This window comes from Cupressus sempervirens, chromosome 9 (assembly GCF_028749045.1).
Source record: "Cupressus sempervirens isolate cs-2001-9-10 chromosome 9, ASM2874904v1, whole genome shotgun sequence".
Classification (NCBI taxonomy): Eukaryota; Viridiplantae; Streptophyta; class Pinopsida; order Cupressales; family Cupressaceae; genus Cupressus; species Cupressus sempervirens.
The window spans coordinates 521340991-521367135 of record NC_143126.1 but is presented as its reverse complement, the minus strand read 5'-3'; the positions used below and the strand labels follow the sequence as shown (position 1 = coordinate 521367135).

Genomic DNA, 26145 nt, shown 5'->3' with positions numbered 1-26145 from the left:
ATATACATATACATGTGTGTGTGTGTGTGTGTGTGTGTGTGTGTGTGTGTGTGTGTGTGTGCACAAATAATTTAGAAATTATATATATATATATGAAATTAATTTCTTAATTATTTGTACATGTATTGTGATCATAAAGATACACACTAGGTGGACAATTTAAAACCCTCTAATTACTTAACTACAAGAAAGTTTCTTCGCAAAAGATAGTCTGATGAGTTTAACATTATTTGAATTTCAAAGTAATATACATCTAGCTTATCTAGTATCACCATAGTTGAGCGCAAAATGTTGCCCTATTAAGAAACATCTTGAATAAAAAAGAATAACTACATTATGACTCAAGAAAGTTTTATTTTTGCTATAATTAGAACATAGAATCCAAGAACATATTAAGAAAAATGCTTAATTTTATTCAGTGGACCTATCATAAATCATATTCTCTAAAATCTCAAGTTATTATATGAAGATCTAGAAATGAATGAGTATAAGGTCAAGAAATTATGCAAGATCACGTGCACATATATGGCTCTTTGTTGTAATGGATAGTTTGTCATCAAGTAAGTTACTCTCCATTCTACTTCCATATTGTGGTATCTTTGATCTGCATAAGTTATTAGTCATTGTGTGTGGGGGGGTGGGGGTGGTAGAACATAGAATCCAAGAATGTATTAAGAAAAATGTTTAATTTTATGCAATGTGCCTATCATAAATCATATTGTTTAAAATTTTAAGTTATTATAAGATCTAGAAATGAATTAGTGTAAGGTCAAGCAATTATGCAAGATCACATGCACAAGATCTTTATTCCAATGCTCAATTTGTCATCAAGTTAGTTACTCTCTAAGTTGCTTTTATGCTATGTTATCTTCAATCTACCTAAGTTATTGGTCAATGTGCATATACACGTGTTTTATATTTATAATATAGAAAAGAAAGCAAGAAACTAATGTTCTCATTTATTTTAGGTCTATTAGTTGTAACAATTTTTTTTAAATGATTTCTAAAATTTAGAATGATTCTATTAAAAAAAAAATTTCAATCAATATTATCTAATTGAAAAATTTCCTAGGGTATAATTGATCTTTAAAAACAACAAAAATAAAAAAGGATTGATAAGTTCATTCAACTTTTTCCCCAAATCCATCGATATGAGTCTGCTCATATTTGAAATAAAGGAGACGTCATAGCAACACCTTCAATGACTTCAACAATCTGATTTCACTAGAAATTAGACCCCTGAACACTGTCATGGACAAATGTAGTTCTTCTAATTTCTCAAGTCATCTGATCTCCACAGGGATCGAATCAGGACTGAGTCGATCGTTCCTTCACACATCTAGAACTCAAAACTTCGTCATGTTCTGAAGTTTTGAGGTCATTAGACTGGTAAACCAATTACCAACCAAAAGCAAAACCCTAAGCCCTCTCAGGCACACCAATGCAGGCCTGCGTCAATCTCAAAGCAATTAAACCACAACATTTCTCGTCAAACCCTAGATCTCCACATTCTTATCAGAATAAAATTTAGTAAAGAGTCCTACAAAATTCTAGTAAACCCTAAAAAATCCAACAAACCCTAATGTCAAATTCTTTTCACACAACCATAGTTCTGCCGCAAAAATACACACCAACACAAACAAATCCCTATTTGCACAATGTAGGACATAGTCGGAGCACATCAGTGCTTCCCATGGCGGCACGGCCTTCCTGAAGCCCAAATCCTCCACCAATGTCGTGGTTCAAATCTGTCGCAAGGTTGCACAAACTGTGTCTTTCATTTGTTGTTGGTGCTTTGCATTATCCTCAAGGAGACAATTTCTTTTCTGGTTATTGTTGCTTTTGCCTTTTCCATAGCGAACCGCTCATTTGCGAATTACCTAGAAATTTAAACAATAATACATATCAAAAATCAAAGAAGCAACACTTATTGTTGTTCCTCATCATTGAATGAATGAATGAAAGATTTTTAATGGTATCCACGAGGCCACAAGCCTAAGGGACCCACATAGAACTCCTAGTTAGTCTAATGTGATTTCTCTAGCCTATCTTTTGTTGTGAATCTGCATAAGTAAAATGGCACCCCTGAGGAGTCTTGGTCCTTCGAAAAGGTTATTTATGTTGTTCACTTTTAATATTTCTTTGTGTTGGTTGAGAATGTCTTCGTACATCATACAATCCTTCAGATAGTACCACTCTATTTCCACCATGCCCTCATTGCAAAATCTACAAATTTTGTCCTCCCGCTCTTCCTTAGGGACCTTCCATCTACCAATTTCACATCTCAAACAGTGGGAACCAGATCTCAATTGAACAATTAGGATTTTTGTCTTTCCTTTGATCTCGGCTCATAAATATTATTTTTCATCATGTTCGCATGTGGGATTAAATTCTTTGACATAATAGGCTTTTTTTCTACCTAACTAATTTGCCCACATGACAGATGTGACTTTTCCTACCACCCACTTTTTAATTTCAGAATTATTTTCCGAGCATTCTTGGTAGTCAATGTTCCACTTATTGAACCATTTATCATTTTTTTTCTTCCATGTCTTCTTTTGATGAGTCAGTTCTTTGTCAACCACCCTACTAGGTCAGCGATGTGCATCCATTTTATTCACCTTCTTTAGATAGCTCAGCAATCTAACAAATCCCAAGGCCTCCACCGAGGACATGTCCGCCTCCACTAAAATAATATCATATGGGACTATGGATTTGATTCTGAGATTAGTTGTAATGAAGTGTTTGTGAATCGTTTCAATTTGTCGCTATTTATGGTTTGATATGATGCTCCCCCATACCTCACTGCCATATAAAATAACTGATATCACCAGAAACCCAAAGAGGGTTTTCTTAGTCTTCCAATCCCATAACTCTGTTGTCCTGCACTTATTTTGAAGAAGATAAGATGCCTTCCATCCCCCTTGTCTCTTTTTTGATCTACATGTTTCCCAACTAAGCCGGTAATGGAAATCTATCCCCAAATACTTATATTCTTCTACAATTCCTATTGCTTTGTCATTAAATATGAAAGTGCATTGTTGTTTTCTCTTCCTCAAAGAGAAGACTATGATCTTGGTCTTAGAAGTGTTGACCTCCATCCCTACCTCTGTGCAAAAGGTTTCTAAGTTCTTCAAATGTTCTCTCAACCCTTGTGTTGTTTTAGCAACGAGAATAAGGTCACCAACATATAAAAGCAATCTGATCACATAAGAAAACAGGTGAATCCCCTCTCCATTAGCTTTGTTTAGCGACTCCTCTAACTTGTCAATATAGACGCCAAACAAGGTAGGCAATAACGGGCATCCATATTTGACCCCTATGTCACTACCAAAGCATTCAGAGATGCCCACTTTGGTTCTGATTTTTTCTTTGGCCTGTTAGTAAAGTTTATAAACAACAGCTCTATACTCTATTGGGATCTCTAATTCTTCCATCATATTCCATAACTTATCCCTAGGGACAGGGTCGAAAGCTTACTTAAAGTCAACAAAGCAGTAACAAGCCTTGTCCCCCTGTTTATCGCACATTTTTTCTATGAGGAACCTTAGGGTAATGTAGTGATCAATGGTGGAATGTTTTGGTCTAAAACTTGCCTATCCCATAGCTTTTTTCCCTTTTTTTTTGCCCATCCATTGATTCTCTGCTCTACCATACTCCTGTAGAGTTTTCTTACTAGTGGGTTTACCATGATGGTGTGGTAGTTCGAAGGGTTGTTGACATCCTCACCCTTATGGAGAGGAATAACTACATTGGTGGTCCACTCCGTGGAAAAAAAGCCTTGCATGACCATGTTAAAACTATTCCTGATGTGTGGAGTCAACAAATATGTCCCCCACTTTAGAAATTCAGCCTGCAACCCATCAATATCTTGAGTTTTTCCACTTGCTAATCCTCTTATCCCTAGAGTAATGTCTTCATCACAAAAAAGTTCATCTGAATTGTTGGTTGTGGGAAGTGAAACTTCGTCCTCTAGTCTGTCATAAAGAGTCTTTGCATACTCTAACCATTGAGAATCTGTAATTTTATTTTCAACCTGTTTTTTAGCTTCTTGTAACTTCCTCCAAAAATCTTTAGGATTGTGCTTTCCTAACATGATTAGCTCCTTCCTTCAATTAATCACATATTCTTCTTTTTTTGGATTTGATCAATTGTTTGCTTATGATTGTTTTGGTTTCCTTTCTCCCTTTAAATTTCCTTTTTACAGCCTTGCATTCTTCGTCATACCATGGATTAGCCGGAAAGGTGTTTGAGATGCTCGTCATTATCCTTGTTCTCTTGCAAGCCTTTAGTGCTTCCTTAATTAGTGGGATTAGAAAATTGCTGTTGATGTGACTTTTCTTATCACTATTTTCCTTGATATTCATGATGTCATGATGCATTTGGAGCTATTGTTCAAGAGCGGTGCAAAATATCTTTTTATTATCGTTGTTTATAAGAATCTTGCCCTCTTTATGAGTTTTTGTGCTTTCATCTAGAACCTGATCACTTTTTAGTCTTTTGACCTTCAAACTGTATTTAATACAGAGAGGCATATGGTCTGAATTTAGTTCTATGGGACATTGTTTAATTCTGAAATCAACTACTTTGGTGATGACTGATTGCAAGCATATTAGATAGTCTACCACATTTTGTCCATTATGCGTTTTGCAAGTAATTTTTTTTTGATTTAGGCCACATCTTCATACCATTACACACAACTAGTCGATGGAGGCTACATAGCCCTAAGAGTTCAGCCTTAAAGTGAGACACCACCTTTTTCATCTTGTGAAGTCTGTTTGTTGATATTGTAATCATCTTTTTTTAGCCACAAGGGATTACTATCCTCTGTCAGATCGTTGCCCAGTTGAATAGCCTGGTTACCCGCTATCCTAGCATTAAAATGTCCTAGAAGGATTTGATTAAAGGAAAACACATCTTTCTTTATAGTTGCAAATGGATCTCCATTGTATAGCTGTCTCTTTTTGTAGAATTTAGAGTTTTTTGGTGCAAAATAGCACATTGCTAGCCATGTGATCTCCTCGTCATCCTCAATCTTTAGCCATATAAATTGTTTATTTTGGTCATCTTTCTCCAATTTTATGATTTTGTTCAACGAATCTTTTATCAAGATAGTAATCCCTCCACGACCTTTACCTGTCTTTATTTCTTCATTCCACATGGAAATTTTATTGTACCCTTCGAAATCTGGAATCCTACATCCCTCATATTCTTGTGTTTCTATGAGACAAATAATGTCTTGTCCCTTGGCTATGGGCCCCAACCCTGGTCCTTTTCTCCATGGATATCCTCTACAATTCCAACTCACTATGTTTAGATACTCCCACGAGGCCCTAAGTTCCTATTTCGGGTTTGTTGATTTGTCGACAATCTGTACTTTATCGTTTTTCATCCAAGCCCATTTATCGACAACCCTTGCTAATTTTACTTTCTCCCACTCCTTACTCCTTTTCTCTTGTTGGTTAATGGTTAAATCCTCATCTAAGTATATCTGAGTGTCTTTGAGTAACCCCCTGTTCTTCAAGATTGCACTCTTATCTTCTCTGTTGGTGAAAGTAACTCTCACATGTCTAGTTTTCCTCATTCCCATTCTTCTCCCAATTATGTTTGCTTGTCAGATTTTACCTGTCCATTTTAGTTTGTACCTAAGGAAGTCATATGTCAAAATCTTTGTTTTCTCACATTCCCCATAGTCTTTTAAGCCTTTGATAATGATGTTTACAGCCCTTTCTTGTATTTCCTTCTCCTCTCTGATTTTTTTGAAAGACTTCCTTCTATTCTATAGATGGTTCATTGACCACTTCTGCCCATGATTTGGCTTCTTTTATTTGCTCTTTTAATTCATTCACTTAGCACCATGCCTACTAATGTTGCTTGAACTTCCTCCATTTTTGTTGTAGTATCTGATTTAGTTATTTTTTCCAAGTTATTTTCTATTGTCACTTTCCCTTCGTTCAAAACCTGTTTGATAGTGATTATTTCTTGCTACCCTCTCTTGATGTCATATTGAAGATTTAAAACCTACTTTTTCAACCATTTATTTTCTCTTTCAAGTTCCTAATTGGTTATTGTGACCTCCTATAACCTTTCTCTATCATGTTGTCCTTTCTCCTCCAAGTTCTCTACCCGTCTTTTCATGTCCATAAGGTCATTTACATATGTTCCAAAGACCAAAGTAAAAGAGAGGAGGGGTTCTAAGGTTCTTGTAGAAAGCTCCCCTCGCAAGTTCCTTTGTCTACTCCATCTTTTATTGTAGGAATCCCTATCACAATTTCCTAAGATTCCTCTTGTATTGGTGAAACATCTTTTGCTTGTTCCTTTGTGTCAGTTATTAAGAAGTTTTTAGCTATCCGTGATAAAATCATGATAAGTTTTCCCTTCTGCAATTGTCTTTTCTTCTTTCAAATCTGTCTCCATTTAAGTATCCCTAGGTATTGTTTTTCATTGAAAATAACATAGTTTTAGTATAATTCTACTTTCCTTCTTTACAAAATTATAACAATTTTTGGACAAAAAAACATAACTATCATCATGAATAGAGAGAAGAAACGAGTACTTGCCTTTAGTTTTTATATAGATATGGTTTTAATTTATTATATTTGTTAAAATTAATAAAATATTATATATTTATAATTTTCTACGATGATATTAATTATTATTATTATTATTATTTAAATTTTATTTATCAATATAATTATTGATATATTTTTTTTTTATTGCATGTATATGATACTATTATATTATTACTAAATCATAATATCCTGATAATGATAATATATAATTATATTCCTTAAATGATTATATAATATAAGAAATTTTTTTTTTTTTAGTATTGCTAATTGAATGACAAAAATTACATTAAAAAAAATACAATATTAAAATATAAAGATCTAAACCAACCCACTTACATTCAAAAAGATATTAAAAATGAATCATAGTCAATAAAAAAACAACTAAACAATCCACCAAACCCGACCCAGCTAAATGAATTCACCCAATCAAATCTTTAAAATATATTTTTACAAAATTGTGAAGTTTAAAATCTTGCATCTATGCTTATGCAACATATTAGTTTGACAACAAAAGTTAAAATCAATTATTTCTCACTGTAGAAACCAAAAAGTTTAATCACTACTTAGCCTACCGGTAAGTACTAATAACTCCATCAAACAAAACCAATGAGAGTGATTATATCTAAATCAATTAGATGCCCATCCACTATAAAAGTGATACTTAAAATTTAATACTCAATAGTTTGGGATACATTGTTTCGAGTACTTATAATTCAAATCAATCATGCCAACCATCATTAGTTACCAATTCCTCTAAACATTTCTCAACTTGCATTGAATTACAAATAATTTATGTTATTCAAATAAATTAATAATCTATAATTAAATTATTCTATTATCATTTTTTACCAATAAAAATAATAGAATTATTTTAAAAGTATTATCTTCTTCCCTGCAATATTATTATAACCATTCTTGGACCGAAAACTCCCAACTATCATAGGAAAATAGAAGATTGGATTGTGATTTTGAATCACGAAGTACACAAACAATTAACCCTTCAGACTTAGAACCAAGGCTTGAAAAGTATCTATTTACAGATGCTTGAGACAAGACAAAATGACCACTTCAAATCAAAATAACCTGATACAGCTGCATTAGAAGAAGAAAATGGCCTTCAACTCAAAATAGCAAGATACATATGATACAGACGAAGAAAAATGTCCCCCAAATCAAAATAGCCAGATACAGATGCAACAGACGAAGAAAATGGCCTTAAATCAAACTAGCAACATACACAGATAGGATGCCACAGACAAAGGAAAGTAGCCTTCAAAAAAAATACAGATACTACAGACAGAAAAAATGCTCTCCAGATCAAAATAGTCATAAACAAATGCTACACATAGAACATCTATTTTCTACAAAATGCTAACCCATATTCTATTTCCCACAAAAGGCAGGGACTCTAGCTCCTCAAGAGCTCTTGTTTAATTTAAAGTTTAATATAACATAATTCAATGATAAGGGATTATATGCACTGGAATGAGAGATTAAATTGCAATGGCAAACAAAAATGATTTAAAATCTCCTTTATCCATTAAGCCAAAGCCAATAAGATGAAACTTCTTGACAATTAGACAGACAGCATCTATCCTCTACGCAATAAAAACATCAAAATGCAAAAGAAAATTGCATGTCAATAGCATAGTTATGCTTGACAAGTCAAGTCATGGTCTACAAATTGCACATAATCTAACTCTCTAAATTGTTACTTGATAGAATCCTAAAAATATACTGGATATCCTGAGACGCGTGTAAAATACTCAGCCCCAAATACAAACAAATGAAACTGAACATATTACATAATAGAAAGTTCACTTTTTTGAACTGCATTGCAGGCATCCAAATCTTACCAAGATTTATCAAAGTGTGCCGGCTTCTCCAACAAGGTATCATGGCACAATATAGATGATACACATCCCAAAATTAGTTAAATGTGCAGTTTCTGTTTTTAAATATACAAACTGGCATTGAAAATTTTCAAAACTATGCCAAAAATTGAAGCATAGGAAACTTGTCGGCCGGGATGGAGAAATTTTGCTCTCCTAGTAGAGAAAGCAGTCAGGAATAAATAATTTATATGTCCAACCCTGCACGTAGCCACATTATCTAGCACATATGAAATGGCTGCATGATTGTAATCTTGTCCAAACTCTTTTGGAAGATACAATGACAAAGTCTAGCCATTGTCATCAACTCATACAACCCCAGCCATAAGCTTGTGTATCAGCATGGACTATTAGATTATGCCCTCCATGCATCATTATCTTGAGTACCTGATGGAGAACCAGGTACAAAGGGAACAAATCCCCGGCCCCCAAACATAGGACGCATAAATGAATCATCAAACTTTCTCCAGTAATAATGCACTGTATACGAAGGTGCTTGAAGTAGCATGCGTAAGCTGCTTGGCCTTCTTATATGCTGCCCATCTTCTCCTGTCTCGCCATTTCCAAGCAGTGGATGTTGTAAGCTCTTTGGACTTGATGGATCTGATGTGTAACCACTCCCTGACTTTGAGTTATGTGGCAATACTAGTCTGATTAAAGGCTTTGTAATCAAGCCGAAGACCTAGACAAGTGTAAAACTTCAGTTTAGCATAATTGTAAATGGTTATTTAGCCTAAAGGAATTCTTTCCTGCAAACCATGTAATTCAATGCTTGAATTGAATGAATTCTTCAAACTACAATGCTATGAGAAAAATATGGAAAGAATAATATGAATCTTCCTCTCATCACTTAAAAGCATCTGGAACTCCCCTACAAAACATCATCATGGGAGAGCATCCATATTATATAAGGCAGTGATTATCATACCACTGTGCTGAAAAGGACCACTGTAATAGTGCTTGTTATCATAATTGCATTTTCAGACAATTTTGTAAGACCTGACCTTGTAAACTGTCAAGAGTGAAACCATCATAAGTCTCCAGATCCACATCAAAGTAGAAAAATGCAGAGCCTTCAACCCTCTTAATGTGAAACTTTCGTCCACCCCTAATATTGAATTCACATATAAAACTTACCTGATTGTAAGCTAGGGCCATTGAAACTGCACCTCTCATTAGACCAGCCCACCATATGATAAACTGGAGAAGAATATAAACTGTTACTGCTCACTTAACCTAAAACACAAAGCAATAAAAATGCAGGAAAATACAAGGAAAAGCCATCATTAGAAGCAGTTCAATTATCTTACTTGCTGCCGAAACGTAATTTTAGAACTTGGTGTCTTCTTTAAGCAGTTTGACAAGAAGGAAAGTGGGAACACAAAAGCAGCCCTTCCAACCAAAACCAAACCCAGGATAATGCAACTAAGGCCAACAGAAGTCCTGGGGCTGCATTAAGTGGATTATATTAGTTACAAAGCCATTACAAAAACTGAAACCATGCATATGTGATATAAGGAGAATTAAATGATATTTGAAGTCAACATGAATACAAATAATAAGAAGGTACAAACCATGACAAAAAATATAAACAATTTTCTACTCTATACCTCTAACTAAACTCTCCAAAAAATTCATCGAAAGCCAAATTCAGTGTACTAATAAGAAACAGTCAGAAAAAAGGGCCTTTATGTTAACAAATGAAAAGCACATTTCTGGAAAGCCCCTTCAAAGGATCATATAGATCATAGCTGGTCAACAAACCTGGCCATAAAAGCCTTCTTAAGAAAGTAATTGCTCCTGTGTATATTGTCAATCAAGAATGTGCTCCTATCGTGAGTTAGACTATAAATATTCTGGATAGTGATTAAAGCTTTTCTTTGTCAAGCAATCAAAGTGGAAAAATGTTAGTCCCATTCAAAATGGAAACAAGGATGCTTATCAGAAGAAATAATGTTGGAATTAAAGAAAATCCACGAGGCAAAGCTTTCACAAACCACGCCATAGGTTTTTGCATAGTTTTATAGAGCCCCAAAATCCTAGAGAAAACTGGCTTATTAGAAAGGTAGAAAAATAAACTACCATCCAGAAATAGGTTGATGCAGTGCTGGAAATGCGATCTATGTTGCAAAAAAGGAAGTACATAAAGCATCTCTAAGTACAAAAGTTAATATAAAATGAATACATAGGAATGGGTTGATCAGGTGGGCTGCGAGGAAGAAGAAATAGTGATGGCACAGGAGGCTAAAGCCCGAGGAGACCCATTGGAGGACCATGAGGCTGAGAGTATGGGATCTGAGGATGAGGATGCCACTGAGATTGAGCCTCAAACAGAGAGAGAAGATGGTTTCAGAATCTTCAATGACCTATATTATGCGCACATGTAGGAGAGTTGTGGGGTTGACAAGTCACTGATATAGGCTACTTTGAGTCCTAGCCTTCTAGGCTCTAACTTTTATCTCGATATATGATTTGAACTTTCGATTCGATGGATTTCATATTCCATGAATATTGTAGGCATTTGACACTAACACTTTTTATATTTCTAATGTGTTATTTAGTTTAAACTTATTTCTTTCAAAAATTTGCATTTATACTTGTGATCTGAGTTACCGATTTGTTTGGGTATTGCCCTGATTCAGAATCAAAGGCGGATGGGTGCGTGATTCTTCCGGAAGCCCTACGGAAGCTGGCCGGAAGCCAGTCACAAGCTTTCGGATGCGTTTGGAAGCTAGCCTCAAGCTTCTGGATGCATTTGGAAGCTAGAAACGACTGGCTTCCAACGTCTAGCTTCCAACCGCATCCAGAAGCCTGTGGTTGGCTTCTGGCCAGCTTCTGCAAGACTTCCGGACACATCCAGGAGTTACCCACAAGCCCAGCAGCCAAAAACACTGATAAACCCAAATAAAAACTTAGGTTGCCCAATATGCTCGTGTTTTAATTAATTTTTTTAGGTTGTTTTTTGCTATGAAACCCTAAAACGACCATAAAGGTGAGTGTTGATGTATTCACAACTCATTTTGGAACTTTGTTTGCACCTACAGCCCCTTCTCATTTGGTCTCTAGTTTGCATTGCCATTGTGAAGCCAGGTTTAGTATTTTCAAAGAGGATCAATCGAAGGGCGAGAGATAGTTTTCTCAAAGGAGTTTAAATCATTCAAGGTAAGTGATCAATCCCATTCTCGAGTATTTTGATGATTTTTCTTCAGTTTTGATGAATTTTTTCAAGTTCTTGAATAAATATTTCAAATTTTTTTTAGTAGCTATAAAAAAGCAAGTTTGTGTATCTATTTTAGTAGTTTTTATTTATTTCTTTCCACTTGTATGCATGATGTTCATAGTTGTTAGGACCTAATTAAAATTTATTTATTTTCTTATAGAATAGGTTGCAAAAAACTAGGCAAGAATGGATGCCAATAGTAGTGCTAGTCAAAGTTCAATGGGGGGCCAAGGATGACAAGGGACTAATAATTTCAAACCTGATATAGGTTCTCCTTTGTGGAGACATACAACACGGATATTATAGGTTGCACGAGGTGGCTCATACTATTGGAAGGGAAATTATTGTCAGTAACAAAGGACAACCTTTCAATAACTCATATTCCAAGGTGAAGCTTCATTTTATGGGCCCTACTAGCAAAGGATTTGGAATGTGCAAAGGCAAAAATGGTACTAAAATGACTAGTGCAAAATTACTTTCATTTGTAAGAGAACAAGAAGCTTCTGGTGTATTGGTCAATTGATCAAAAAAAAACTGCTATCAAGGTCCATCCTCAAAGAGCCAGATGCATCCATTCACTAAACCAATTGTATCCTCACAACACCCATTCTTGCAAGTACTTGTACCAAGAGAGGATGAGGAAGAAGTGGGAATTTCAATCCACAAAAGAGTCCCACTACACACCGCATTTAAAATGGAGGCAAGAGACCGTGCTAATGAAGTTATTGCACATTGCCTCTATGCAAATGGGCTTCCTTTCAATTTGGTGAGATCGCCATATTGGAAGGAAATGGTGGCAACAATCAAAGAATCACCAGCTGACTACACAAGCCTGGGGTATGAAAAGGTGTGTACAACTCTATTGCAACAAGAGAAGACACATAAAGAGAAAGACCTTCAACCAATCAAACAATCTTGGAAAACTTCGGGTCTACTATTGTAGTTTCCCCCAAAGGGGCAAATGTTTTTGAAGGTTGATAGTGAGGGGCAAGTGAAGGATTCTGAATTCATTTCTAGAATGCTCATCGAGGCCATCAAGATGATGGGTAGTGAAAATGTGGTATAGGTGGTCACAGACAATGTCAAAAATTGTAGGGCTGTTGGTGCTTTGGTTGAGAGTCAGTATGACCATGTTTTTTGGACCCCATGCACTGTTCACTCCCTTAACTTGATCATGCAGATGTTTGGCACTCAAATAGATTGGGTGAAGAAAAATATACCAATAGGGGGAGGAGATACAAATGTTTGTGACAAACCATCGCATGTCACAATCCATTTTTAGATAATGCTCAAAATTGGAGTTGCTGAAGGTAAATTTATTTTTTTAAATCACTATGTTTCATGGATTTGTAATTTCATAAAAACTAAAATTTTTAATTTTATTGTCAATTGACATATAGTTAACTTGCTTAGGTTGCTAAGACCCGCTTTGCATCTCAATCAATTGTTATGAGACGACTCCTCAAGGTAAAAGATGCATTGAGCCAAATGGTCATTGATAAGCAATGGGGCATATGGAAGGCCTCAAATTCAAAAAGAGCACAAAGGGTCAGGAATTTGGTCTTGAATGAGAGTTGGTGGGCTCGTGTGGCATATGTATTGGATTTCACCAAGCCCATCATGACTATGCTCCACTTTTCTGATACAGATACACCTTGCTTGGGGGATGTGTATAATATCATGAACAACAAGGGTAGAATTTGGGTTGTTTGCTTTGGGGTTAAAGCATTCAACCTTTCAAGCATCTTCAACCTCTTGCAATCAAGGTCTGATCACAAATAAGTTTTTAATTTTGTTTTGTTTTAAACTTTTATGTTTACACTTGCATTCTAGAATTTAATGTTTCACATATTCTTTAAAATTAATTTACTTTTCATTTGTATGTTTTGTGACAACTATCTAGGTTGCTAGTTCTTCTGCTGCTGAAAGGAACTAAAATACATACTCCTTTATCCATTCAGTGAAGTGCAACAGGTTGGGCTCCAAGAAAGCCGAGGACTTGGTCTTTGTCCACACCAACTTGTGTCTTTTGTCACATAAGAATGATCATTACAAGGAAGGGGCAACAAAGCTTTGGGATGTAGCCCCTAATGTGCAGATTTGGATGCAACACTTCATGCTCTACTACAGTCGGAGATGGTAATGATGATAGTGTGGCACGTGGTGCATCTAGCATAAGTGGAACCCTGTTTGGTTCAAATGATCTTTCAGCAGTTGCAAATGATAATGAGAATGTGGATTTTCTAATGAATCCTTATGATTTAGACTCCAATGCATATTAATTGATTGAATCTTCAATCATTAACTAAGTTTTTATTTTGTTGGAATCTTGAACATGACCTATTTGAACGTATTGTCTAAGAGTAAACTCTAATGTTGGACACGCACATATTGATATATAATATCTTGAATTTTGATAAAGGGTGAAGTATCATAATCATACTATCAAATGATTTGTTTTTATATATTTCTTGCATTTTTTTGCATATATATATATATATATATATATATATATATATATATATATATATATATATATATATATATATATATATATATATATATCCTCTCACATCCGCATCCAAAAAAAAAACCCCTACATCCCTTATCAGCATCCAAATCGATAAGTTAGCTTGTGATCAATGTAAGCTTGTATATTCGATTTATCTCAATAATTGTCTTTGATGTTAATTTATTCAATAATGCATGAAAAAAATTTAAATACTTGGAAATCTTTGAATTTCTTCGGTTTCTCAATTTGTCGAGTTTGAGTCTAAGTCAAAAATCAGCCTTCGGAGTCCGAGGCGAGCACAAGTCTTGTAAATATGGTCCTCAAAGCTAAGGTGATTAGAGATGAAAGAGAGTTGAAAAAGGCTAACCAAATTCTTGAGATTGATCTCTTACAGCTGCTTACAAGTTCTGAATTAAACTATGTATTACTTTTAACATCAACATTTTGGATCACTCCATCATATATCACTAAGATTAGGAGATTTAAATAAATTTGCAGGACTTGTTCTTTGAAAAAGAGGTGAGGGAGACAATATTAGAACCAATAAAAGGAAATAAAGGTTTAACAAGGCAGAACCGGTAATAACCAGAAAATAAAAAATTCAGCAAAGACAAGATGAAATGGTAAAAAATTTTAAAAAGTTAAAATTATAGTTCAAAAGCATATGAAAGGTAATGATACAATTTAATAAGCTAACAACTAAAAGTGCACCAAGGATGTATTGGGATAGGAAAGGAGCAACTGGAGGATTGAAATTAAGGTACAAATGTTAAGTAATGTTATTCATAAGATAATAATAGGTTACTTAAATAAGGGAGTAAAAATTAATCAGTGCTGCATGGGACATTGGAACAAGGGGATGGTGGGACCAAGGGTCCCAGGGATGGCAAGGGGGTGGTGGCAGAGTGGCACTAATATACATATAGTACTTGAAATACTGGTTATAAAAACATGTATAAAAACTACATTTTAAATGCGACAATGACAAATCACTAAAATTGCAAAATTGCAAATACTAGACTGAAAAATTGAATACTAAAAAGAGTTTGACAGAAAAAAATCTCAAATTGGAGATTTCCATTAGATCAAAAATATCATACAGATGATTATAATGAGTAGCATGGTATTAAAATAAGTACATGTCAAAATGTGGTGGAGGGATACCTTGAATCATCCCCGTAGGAAAGCTCTTCCTCATCACTAAGAGTATAGAACTACTTGGCTCCTCGTAATCAAGCTTCATTAAACTAACACCAACCAGCCTTGCATCTAAGGTTGTGGCATCCTCATTGATCCATGCTACTCCTCCAGCTCTAAATTCCATCTTTTTGCTGCTCTCTCTTTATACACAAGTGTCTTGCAGTCCATGAGATGCAAGACACTGGACGAGCTATAAGTAAACCAGCTCCTCTCAGCAGCTGAACAACTAGAAACCTGAGATAATAATCAAAAGGCTAGATGGCAATCTTGGATTTCGGTCCATAGCAATTCCACCACAAAATTGAGTCTTCTTGTACCATAGTTGCCATATCCATCTTGGCCACCTCGAATAGCCAACAAGAGTAGCAACTTTGGTCCACTCAATGCAAATCATGTCGACATCTAGAGGCTCATACATCTTCTCAATGCACCTAAAGAATCCTACCTTCACCTCTACCTCTATGGTGTAGCTCTACCAAGCCAACTAATGTACCACTTAGGATTCAATGCATAGGGAGCCATGTGCAAGGGAGTAATGTGTTTAGCTTGTCCTATTGAACAATTTGCTGAATCTGCTCATTGCAAAAAGCTAATGCAGGATGCTCTCATTTGGTCAAGCATAGTCAATGCACTCATACACCTCTCCAAGGTTAAGCGCATACCCATCCCCACAATTGATGACCTAACTAGAGTAATGATGGAATCTATATATTTGGAATCACTCCAAAACACATCATTCTTCGCTATACTATTCACCCTCCTCCCCTAGCACTGATTTCAATCTATTGTCATAACCATGAATTGCAATGACTCTTGCAACTCAAACATTGCCTCCAAGATAATGAAATAGGATGCAAATCGGGTCTCAATAGTTTCAAGAACTCCTTAGAGAAGCTCATGAAGAGTACATGTGAATGAGATGGTTGCAAAAACATACGCACATCTCTAGCATGACTAAGCAGTTCGCTGATGCACATTATTTGCCCCAAGTCCATGAGTGCATTGTTAATGGCATGCACAAAACATGGAGTGCACCTATTTGTAAGTTGTTTCAATAAGTTCCATGCAACTTTGCACACATGTGCTACATCTATCACTACTTGAACCACATTTTGTGGTCCAACCTCCTCAATAGCCTCCTTGAGGACCTAGAACTGAAAATCAGCATGTTTGTGATGGCTGGAACAATGAAATGAATTAAGAAAGTATGGGCCCTCTACGAATGTAACCATGATATTAGTGAGTGGATGATGGCTAATGTCCATCCAGCCATCCATTATTATAATGCATCTAGTCTTCACCTAATATTCCTTCATCTTCTTGATCAACACATCAATCATGGAATATCCTTATTCAAGATTGCAGTCCTCAATTTGGTCTTGCCTAGTGGAAAATATGATGCTCCTCCACTTGCTACCATCACCAACATCTACTTATAATAAGGAGATCGAGCTAGAAGAAATGGGGATGCATTGGCAAAGAAGAACTCGAAATCACTTGTACTTGCAAAAACTCAATCTCTCTCCTCCACCCTTTCATTCATTCTTTTATCCTATCTACACCTAGATGTTGGAAAAAGTTAAAAAAAAAAAAAAGGAAAAACAAATGTGATTAAAAGTTAAGGATTTTTACAATTTTTTCATGGCAACAAAGCATAGATGGGAACTACATGCCTTTAAGGTTCAACCATAGGCAAATAAAACGATTTAAAGAACAATAACTTTTGATGCCCTCAAGAGAGGAAACTTCCCAACACCCTTGAGATGCTCAAGAGACTGATGCGCATCCCCAATATCCCAAAGACATTTTGGTCATCTTGGTAGAACACCAAGGAACGCAGGGTTTGATTTGGGGGTGGGGCATCCTTATGGTTCAATGTTATTAATAAAAAATAAGTAAAATCAGAGACATGCAATTAGTAGTAGCAAAATTTCAAATAGCTAATGATAGGATAAAATTGGACAATATGAAATATAATGTTACAATAAATTGAACGAATTAACAATACTACAATTATTATAAATGAAAAAAAAAAAACCATAAATAGGTGATAAAGAAACAATTATTATTGCATCATAAAAATTGAGTTGGAGATCCCTATTGTTCCAATGCACTCAGTAACTAATAAGAAGCTCATTATAGAATCTTATAACATTCATCTTTAGAGATTTGTTAAATTTTTCATACACATAATAGAGTTGTAATGTCAAAATTATCAAATGAGCAAGCCCAATAATGAGAGGTGTTCTCTCATACACTTCAAGTTAGGGAAGACATGGGACAATTGTTCTACATGACAACATAGACACATGCTTCTGACCAAAAATAGTTCATATACGTGTAGAATGTTGATCAATTACTCTAAAACTATCTACCACTTAACAAGGCCTTTGACGACACAAAGATAGTCCAACCTTCTATCACTAACCCACAATGGTAGTTCAAGATGGAACGTAAAAGGGGTCTTGAAAAATGCAGAAAGGATGCATTCACACATAGTTCAAAAACTTGGACTTGAATTATATTTAGAAGCCCAAAATTGTAAACTGAACTCCTAGACTCGACACTCAGTACAAACTCGAAAAAAAAACATGACATGGACAACAAATAAAACTCCGAATTAGACCCCAAAAATCAATCAAATTTAGATACATAAAAGTGATTTTCCATAACCAGTGTTACCCAAGGACACGTTTCCAATCAAAATTGACTCGTCTCCATTTTCGTTGATATGTGGTGATTGATCAAGAAAATACTGTACACTTTTCATAATTCTTTGGGATTCGGGATTTTTCGAGTTGACTTGTCAAGGATTTTTGAGTTGACTCATCAACTATTTCCCAAGGTTGATTCCTCAAGTAGTTTTAGGTTAACTTGTTAAACAATAATCTAGCCCTAATTTTGTAAGTGACAAAAAGCGTGTATAAAATGGCATTAGGGTGTGACTTCATAATGTATGATGAGATAATAGCTTCTTGCAACAATATTGAGTTCTAAGGGATTACATATTGTAATAGGGTTGTAATCACTAGATAATAAGAATATTGGACTCGTTGGTGGAAGTAGCTCAAGGATTGGGTAAACCACGTTAAATCTCTGTGTCTTGTGTTCTCCTTTGTGTGCTTTATTATTTTCTAATATTGGATATATTTGCATGTAATTGTTATTTTTGCCTCTCTAATCCTAACAAGCGGTATCAAAGCTAGGTTGTTCCAGCTATCCTCAGCAGGATGGTTTCACGGTTGAGTGGGAGTCTCACGTTTGAGTGGGAGCAATGGCAGACGAGGGTAAGCTAAAGGTTGAGAAGTTTACCCAGCTGAACTTTCAATTATGGAAAATACAAATGGAGGACTATCTTTATTAGAAGGATTTATGGCAGCCATTACAAGGAAAATTCAATAAAGAAGCAAGTATGACAAATCTGGACTCGGATATTTTAGACAGAAAGGCACTTGTAAGTATTCATTTATGCCTGGCACAATCGATAGTATTTAATATTACAAAAGCAAAGATAACTGAAGAGTTGATGGAAGCCCTAGCAAAATTGTACGTAAGCCCTCCACTTCAAACAAGGTATTTCGCATGAAGCATTTATTTAATATGAAGGTGGCTTTGTTGCTAATCATTTAAATGAGTTCAATATGGTTACTAGTCAATTATCTTCTATAAATATTAATTTTGATAAAGAAATTAGGGCTGTCTTGATTTTGCGTTCTTTGCCTGAAAGCTGGAATGGCTTGGTAATGGTTGTGAGTAACTTTGTTTCTAGTTCTAATAACCTAAAATTTGATGATGTTATTGTTGTGATTTTGAGTGAGGAAGCTCAAACGAAAAGGTCGGATATACATCATGAAGTGTCTTGAATGCACAAAACAAAGGCAAAACGAATGAAAGAGGAAATAGTTCTAGAAATCATGGGAAATCAAGAGGAAAATCTAAGGGAAAGAGGTCTCAATCCAAAAAACCAAGAGATTGTTGGTATTGCGAAAAATAAAGGCACAAGAAGAAAGATTGTTGGACTCAAAAGAAAAATGATGGAGACAAACAAGAGGGAAACAAAGAGGCAAATGTGGTAAGTAATAAATCTGAAGAGGATGGTTTGCTTCTTTCCTTACAAAATGTTGATGATTCATGGGTTTTAGATTCAGGGGCTTCATTTCATGCTACACCCCATAGAGATTATTTTCTTGATTATGTCCAAGGGGATTTTGGGCTTGTTTATTTGGGAGATAATTAACCTTGTCAGATTGTTGGAAAGGGGAAAATTAAGATTAAGTTGCAGAATCGGAATCATTGGCTACTATAAGAGTTAAGAAATGTTCCAAGGCTAAGTAGAAATTTAATTTGAATAGGGCAACTGGGTGATGAGGGTTGAATTAAGGTAAAAAAGGTTTTGTGGGCACTCGAAACCGCATACAATAACAAAAGATCAACGATAAAAAGTCCACCATGTTTTACAAGGACTGAGAACCTATAGTAACATCATCAAAAAACCAAGTTTTACAAGGACCTGAAACCTACAAGTATCATTCTAACGAAAAAACCAGCTGGAAAGTAAAACCACAGTAAAGGACAACCAGCACAAAACCAAAAACCCAGACCAGTGATAATTAGCAGCAAAAGAAAAACAAAAAAACCCTATCACTGGAGCTCGTCCACAACCTTGGTCAAAGTTTTGGCAATATCAGCAATCCCTTGAAGGAGATCCTCAACAACGGAGACAAGGGCAGCTTCAATGGCCCTTTTAGTACTCTAAAGCTGAAAAAGTAGCAAAAGGTGAGAAAGTAGGCATCTTATATCTTTGTACAGATCATATTGTTCCTTCTACTTTAAATGCTTCTGTGAAAAATGAATGTTCTGAAACTGTTGTTGCAGTTCAGAAAGGGAGACAAAATAGTTCTTATAGATTTAGAAAGAGCACCATGGCACAACAAACTTGGGCACATGAGTGAGAAATGTATGAAATTACTTCATTCAAAGAAAGTTTTACCAAGTTTAAAATGTGTCAATATGGATTTCTACGAAAGTTGTGTAATAGAAAGCAAAAGAGAATGAATTTTGTGAAGAGTGGGAATGAAAAAAATGAGAAATTAGAGCTTGTACATACAGATGTATGGAGACCAGCTCAGGTATCTTCCCTTGGTGGCTCTCATTATTATGTTACATTACATTCATTGATGATGCAACTAGAAAAGTACAAGTTTATTTCTCTAGACATATATCTAACGTATTTGTAAATTTTAAGAAATGGAAATGCTTGATTGAAAATGAGATTGGTAAAAGGCTAAAATGTCTCAGATCTAATAATGGTGGCGAGTATTGTAGCAATGAGTTTCAAGATTATTGTTCCACTAATGGTATTCATAGACAGAGAACTGTTCCAAGGACTCCACAAGAATAAGGAGTGGTTGAAAACATGATTAGGACAATAATGGAGAGTGCAAGGAGCATGATGTTGGGCTGGCCTTAAACATGTGAGCAAAAGTTGTCAATATTGTTGTATATTTCATCAATAGAGGTCCCTCTATTCCTTTGGGTTGTGGAATTCTAGAGGAAGCATGAACTCGTAAGAATGTGAGTTATTCTTTTCTCAAAACCTTTGGTTGTGAAGTATTTGCATATATAGATTTTGAAAATAGTGCCAAGATGGAAGTTTGTAAGAAAACTAACCCGTACAGCAACAACAAAACCTCTAGTCAGACTTAATTCATGGTTAGAAATGGTGACAAATGGTTTTACCTCAACACTTCTAACTCTGCCGCAATATGCTAGAACAACAATGTAATAGCATAAATGATCAAAAGAGACTCAGAGATTTGCAGTATGTTTTTAAATACATTCAACCGAAAATTCATTAACCTGATTTATACTCCATACTAGACGTTTAGCAACAATATTCATAAATGCTCCTCCATAATGCTAAGCACCTCGTCTAGGTGTTGCAAATGCCCCTCCCAAGGCCTACTAAAACCAAGATATCAAAGAACACCAACAAAAACTCATAGTGTTTGTAGTGGCATCTAAAAGTTGTCTTATGCACATCCTCCTCATAAACACATATTTGATGGTATCTAGATCGAAGATCTATCTTTGAGAAATAGTCTGCCCCATGTAGTTCATCTAATAACTCATCAATGCGAGGAATAGGGTACCTATTCTTAAACGTCCTTTTGTTCAGATCATGGCAATCAATACACATGCGAAGAGTACCATCCTTCTTCTTCAACAAAACTACCGAAGAAGCAATAGGGCTAGAGCTGGGTCTGATATGTCCCATGTCTATGAGTTCCTTGATCGTCCTTTCTATTTCCTCTTTATAGTGCCTAGGGTGACGATAAGGAGTGATAATGACGGGTTTAGCGCCCTCCTCTAACTCAATGATATGCTCAAACTCTCTATCTAGGGGAATACCCGAGGGTATGTCTTCAAAAACCCTCTTGTGCTTATCAAGCACTGGCTGAATGTCACAGTGAAACTGCTGTCCTGAACCTAATGTAGCCTTAGAGGAGATGAAATAGTGCATTGCCCACTTAATGCCATCATACCTCATAGTAGAATCCATCCTCTGAGCTGAAATCGCTCTAGGTTCACCCTTTGGCATAACCTTGAGAATCACATGTCAGCCATCCTATAAGAATTCTAGCTACATCTTACCATGATCAAATGTGTACCTGCTAATAGTTTGTAACCACTACCTACCCAACATGGTGTTTAAACTTTAACCCATCCAAGTCAACAACATAAAAATATGCCTCTAGAAGATAGTCATCAAAGTGAATCAAGAGCCCTGACACTTTCCTTGTGCACCTTAATCTATCACTTCATGCTACCCTAACTTCAAACTCAGGTATATCATCAACCTGTAACTTTCTCTTTCATACCCAACATGTGCTTATCAAATTATGTGATGCATATGTATCTAAAAGGCACACAATACACTACCCTCTAACTATGCCCTTTAGACGAAAGCGGTGACCAATGGGATCGCTAGAAAGGGAAGCTATGATAGGAGACTATCCACGAGTGGATTCTTTCTTCCTCTCTTTAGGAGGTTGCTCCTCACTTCCCTCCTCATCGCTGCCTCCCTACTGCTCATCCTCCTCTTCTGAAAGAACCTCAACATAATGTATTTTACCCTTGCCAAGCCATCTGTAATCTGATGTCCATGACTCCCTACAGGTGAAGCACAGCTTCTTCCTCCTCAATTCATTCTGTCTCAAAGTCCAACCTGGGGGGGGAAGTCTTATGCTGATTCTTGTTCTTATGGCTCGAAGTAGACCCCTTATAAGGTTTCTTAGGGGGTTGTAGTATCGAAGGTAAGTGCAGATCATGTGGAATCTTAATAGCATCATCCAAGGTGTTTGGTTCAAGGACCTTGACCAAACCTCTAAATTTGTCCTATAAGCCCTCTGTAAACAAGTTTTGTCATATTCGTAACCATAACCGAGATCCGTTGAAACTCGTCAATGAAGTCATCTAAAGATCCATCCCTTCGCAACTGCGCCAAATCCTTGTAGTAGACCTCAATGTCCTTCCTGTCAAAGCGAGTGATCAGCTTAGAGCTAAAAGTCTCGTGAGATGTAATGAGACCATGATCTTGGGTGACTAGTCCATGGTGCCACCAATCCTATGTTGCTCCCTCTAAATACATCATGGAAAATCTAATAGCTTTTGTTTCCGACATGGGTTTGAGTGTCAGGAATGTGTCTAACTTGTGAATCCAAGCCCTAGCAGACGTCTTACTGCTACCATCGAAATTGGGGAGAGATAACTTGTTCATGGTGTGCTTCAAGTCTCTATTTTGTACCCTAGGTCTCATGTCCTGTTGTGTCCTCTCCAACTCCCTTTTTTTATTCATGTATTGAGTAAATGTCATTTTTTACTTAACCGGATCAAAGAACAGATCCCATTCATCGTACATAGCCATAACATTATCCGGAAGTAAGCATGTTGCCTTAGGTTGGGCTACCTCTACCTTGGCATTATTATCAACAAAAATGGGCATCAATGGCCTGTCAGTGTTCTGTGTCGAGGCCCTAGCAGCCCGAGGTGATCCTGCCACACTATAACTCCACTGTGATGACTCGGTGCTCTCTTGTGTATCAGAGCTAGCTATTGCATAGTGTCTGTAAGCTATTGAAGTGCAGTAGCGATATTATTTTGTCCATCTCTAATAGCGTGCAAGGTTTCCCTCACTTCTTGTTCGTATTCATTAGCATCATAAGCCATTTGAGTGACTTGTAATTGTTCAACCTGTCCAACTTGTATGTTTGTCTCAAAGGTTAGCTCCTCATCAACTGTGTAACTATCTTCAATGTCAATCTGATCTGAAGATCCTGCCTATTTAGGTCGGATGTTAGTAAAATTATATGGCTCCCTACTCCTGCCTATCTAACATTTTTCCAATTATACAAAGTTGTATGGATATAGATACGGATACAAATACAGATACGGTATTGGGTACGAATACGGTCATTCTTTAAGACCACCAATATGGATAGGGTTGGACACAACATTAATAAATAAAACATACACATATATTTTACCTAGTTTTTAACTTATAGGAGATTTTCATTACTTCAAAAGCGATATTGACCCAAATATTTATAAGTTAATTTAACACTTCACAATATGTAAAGATAGTAGAGTTGCACTAGAAGATGAACTGAAAAATGGGTTGTTGATATAGAAAAACATTTAATTTGTCTTTCTCATTTGATGTAGGTTTTGTTTAAACAATTTTTTTTAAATTGCTTTAATAAAGTTTTTTTCAAATCAAATTTAGAAAGATGTATGTCAAATCTTTAAAAAAATCAAATCCCATAGTATTTGGCATGGTTAGAAAATCAAGTTTTTTAGGCAGACATGGGTACAATATTTGACATATATCCGAACAGTTTTGGATACGTTTCCAAATTGGATACGGGGATACAAGCGCCCAAGGAAGGGCAAAGGAGTTCCTAGCAACTCTGCTATTATAACCAGCCTGCAATTCCAATAGTTTACCCACAGGTTGGCAAGTCTTGTGGCTCTAATACCACTCTAAGAAACCGAACCCATACAACAACAACAAAACCTCTAATCAAACTTAATTTATGGTTAGAAAAGGTGACCAATGGTTTTACCTCAGCACTTCTAACTCTGTCGCAATTTGGTAGAACAACAATGTAATAGCATAAATGATCAAAAGAGACTCAAAGATTTGCAATATGTTTTTAAATATATTCATCCGAAAATTCATTTACACAAGTTATACAACATACTAGACGTTTAGCAACAATATTCATAAATGCCTATACTGGCCTGAACTTAGAGATTGGACATTTTACATAAACAAACATAAAGCAAGTAACAATGACACCTGGTGTTGTCATGTATAGTCTGCCATTTCACCCAATCATGACGAGGATAAGTCCATTTGCCAACTCACTTAGTATAGACTCGTGGCGGCCTGCATTGAATTCCCAATGCTCCCCGTGTTCATTGCTAGTGGTCACGCAGACCTGCACTCTAGTTATACTACCCGTGACCTGTGATAGGTGGGTTTCTTTACCACTTCCTCCTTGCAGTGATAATGTAAGTTGCTAACGCCTCCCACCTTTATGTGATCAATCAGACTGCTTGTTTAACCATATCCGACTACCAGTAGAAACTCCTGCTATGTTGATATCGATGATGGCTACTAGCTCACACCCTGCCGGTTAACTCTGCTATTTCTAGTTAATCTCAGAAAAACGTCTCTTTCTATGAATGATAGATCACTTACTTCTGAAGTTCGTCCCATATTTGTGATGAATCACAATGCAAACTCCACGTTTGGTTAGGAGTGGATCCTTCGATGAGATGTTCGGGCTACGTCCAGCTCCTCCACTGTCCGTCCTCAAGAGCAACCAGTCACATTTAAGCAACCTTTGTTGTTCGAACAATATCATATTTCACGATGACAATCCCAAGAAGGCTCATTGCTTTTATAACCTTGATATGAGGGGAAGTGCAAACAACTAGGCAATGTGGGATAAAAACTATTTTTATCTTTTAGTCACTTAAGTTACTTTTGTTATAAAATTGACTTTAAGTCATAAAGCAACTTTATGAAATAAAGTGACTTAACTATAGAAAAGCTCCACAACTTAAATATTTCCCAAACGAAACTAGAGAAATTCCTGTGACTGGTTGGCATATTCAAGATTAATGTCGATAGCCTATCTGAACGAAAAGATAGACCAACAAGGCGCTAGTAAGGACTAGCACGGAAAAGGGGACATTACAAAGTTAAATCTAAAAAACGTGTATTTGTTGGATATAGCATTGATGAATTTGCTTAGACTTTCGAACGTGAGAATCATAAAATTGTAATAAGTAGGGATGTCATATTTAGTGAGAAAGTGTTGTACAAAAATCTATTGCAGCAGTATAAGAAGGAAGAAAATAATTATGTAGTACTAGATGATACTCCAAAAGATGATGTTCCAGTAGTTCCTTATGCTCCACCACAACAAATACCATAAACTCCAATGAATCTTACACGGTCACAACAAGGCTGAGTAGACCTCCAGAAAGATTTTCTCCCTCTTTCTATTGATTTTATTAACATATGTAGGTCAAGCGATTCCTAGTAAGTCGATGAATCCTCTCGGCAGTTTTTGGCCCACAAATCTCCTAAATCGGCGATTCATGCAAAAATCATCCAAAACTAGGTCGAGAAATCAGTCTCGCAGCTAGAAAAGAGGGTGACTTAGAACCAAGGTT

At 36.0% G+C, this 26145-nt stretch overlaps 1 protein-coding gene across 2 annotated transcripts in view; it reads right to left on the bottom strand.

The window, feature by feature from the left end:
* Positions 1-8089: 8089 nt before the first annotated feature.
* LOC149539640 (sodium/hydrogen exchanger 1-like) overlaps positions 8090-26145 on the bottom strand; it is a 111292-nt gene continuing 93236 nt past the window's right edge. For both annotated transcript variants that reach the window (XM_089800876.1, XM_089800875.1), the window contains 4 exons: positions 9775-9913; positions 9602-9664; positions 9393-9476; positions 8090-9146 (listed from right to left, as the gene is read on the bottom strand). In XM_089800876.1, coding sequence (XP_089657002.1) covers positions 8820-9146; positions 9393-9476; positions 9602-9664; positions 9775-9913 — 613 coding nt within the window. In that variant the 3' untranslated portion in view covers positions 8090-8819. The remainder of the gene's footprint in view (positions 9147-9392; positions 9477-9601; positions 9665-9774; positions 9914-26145) is intronic.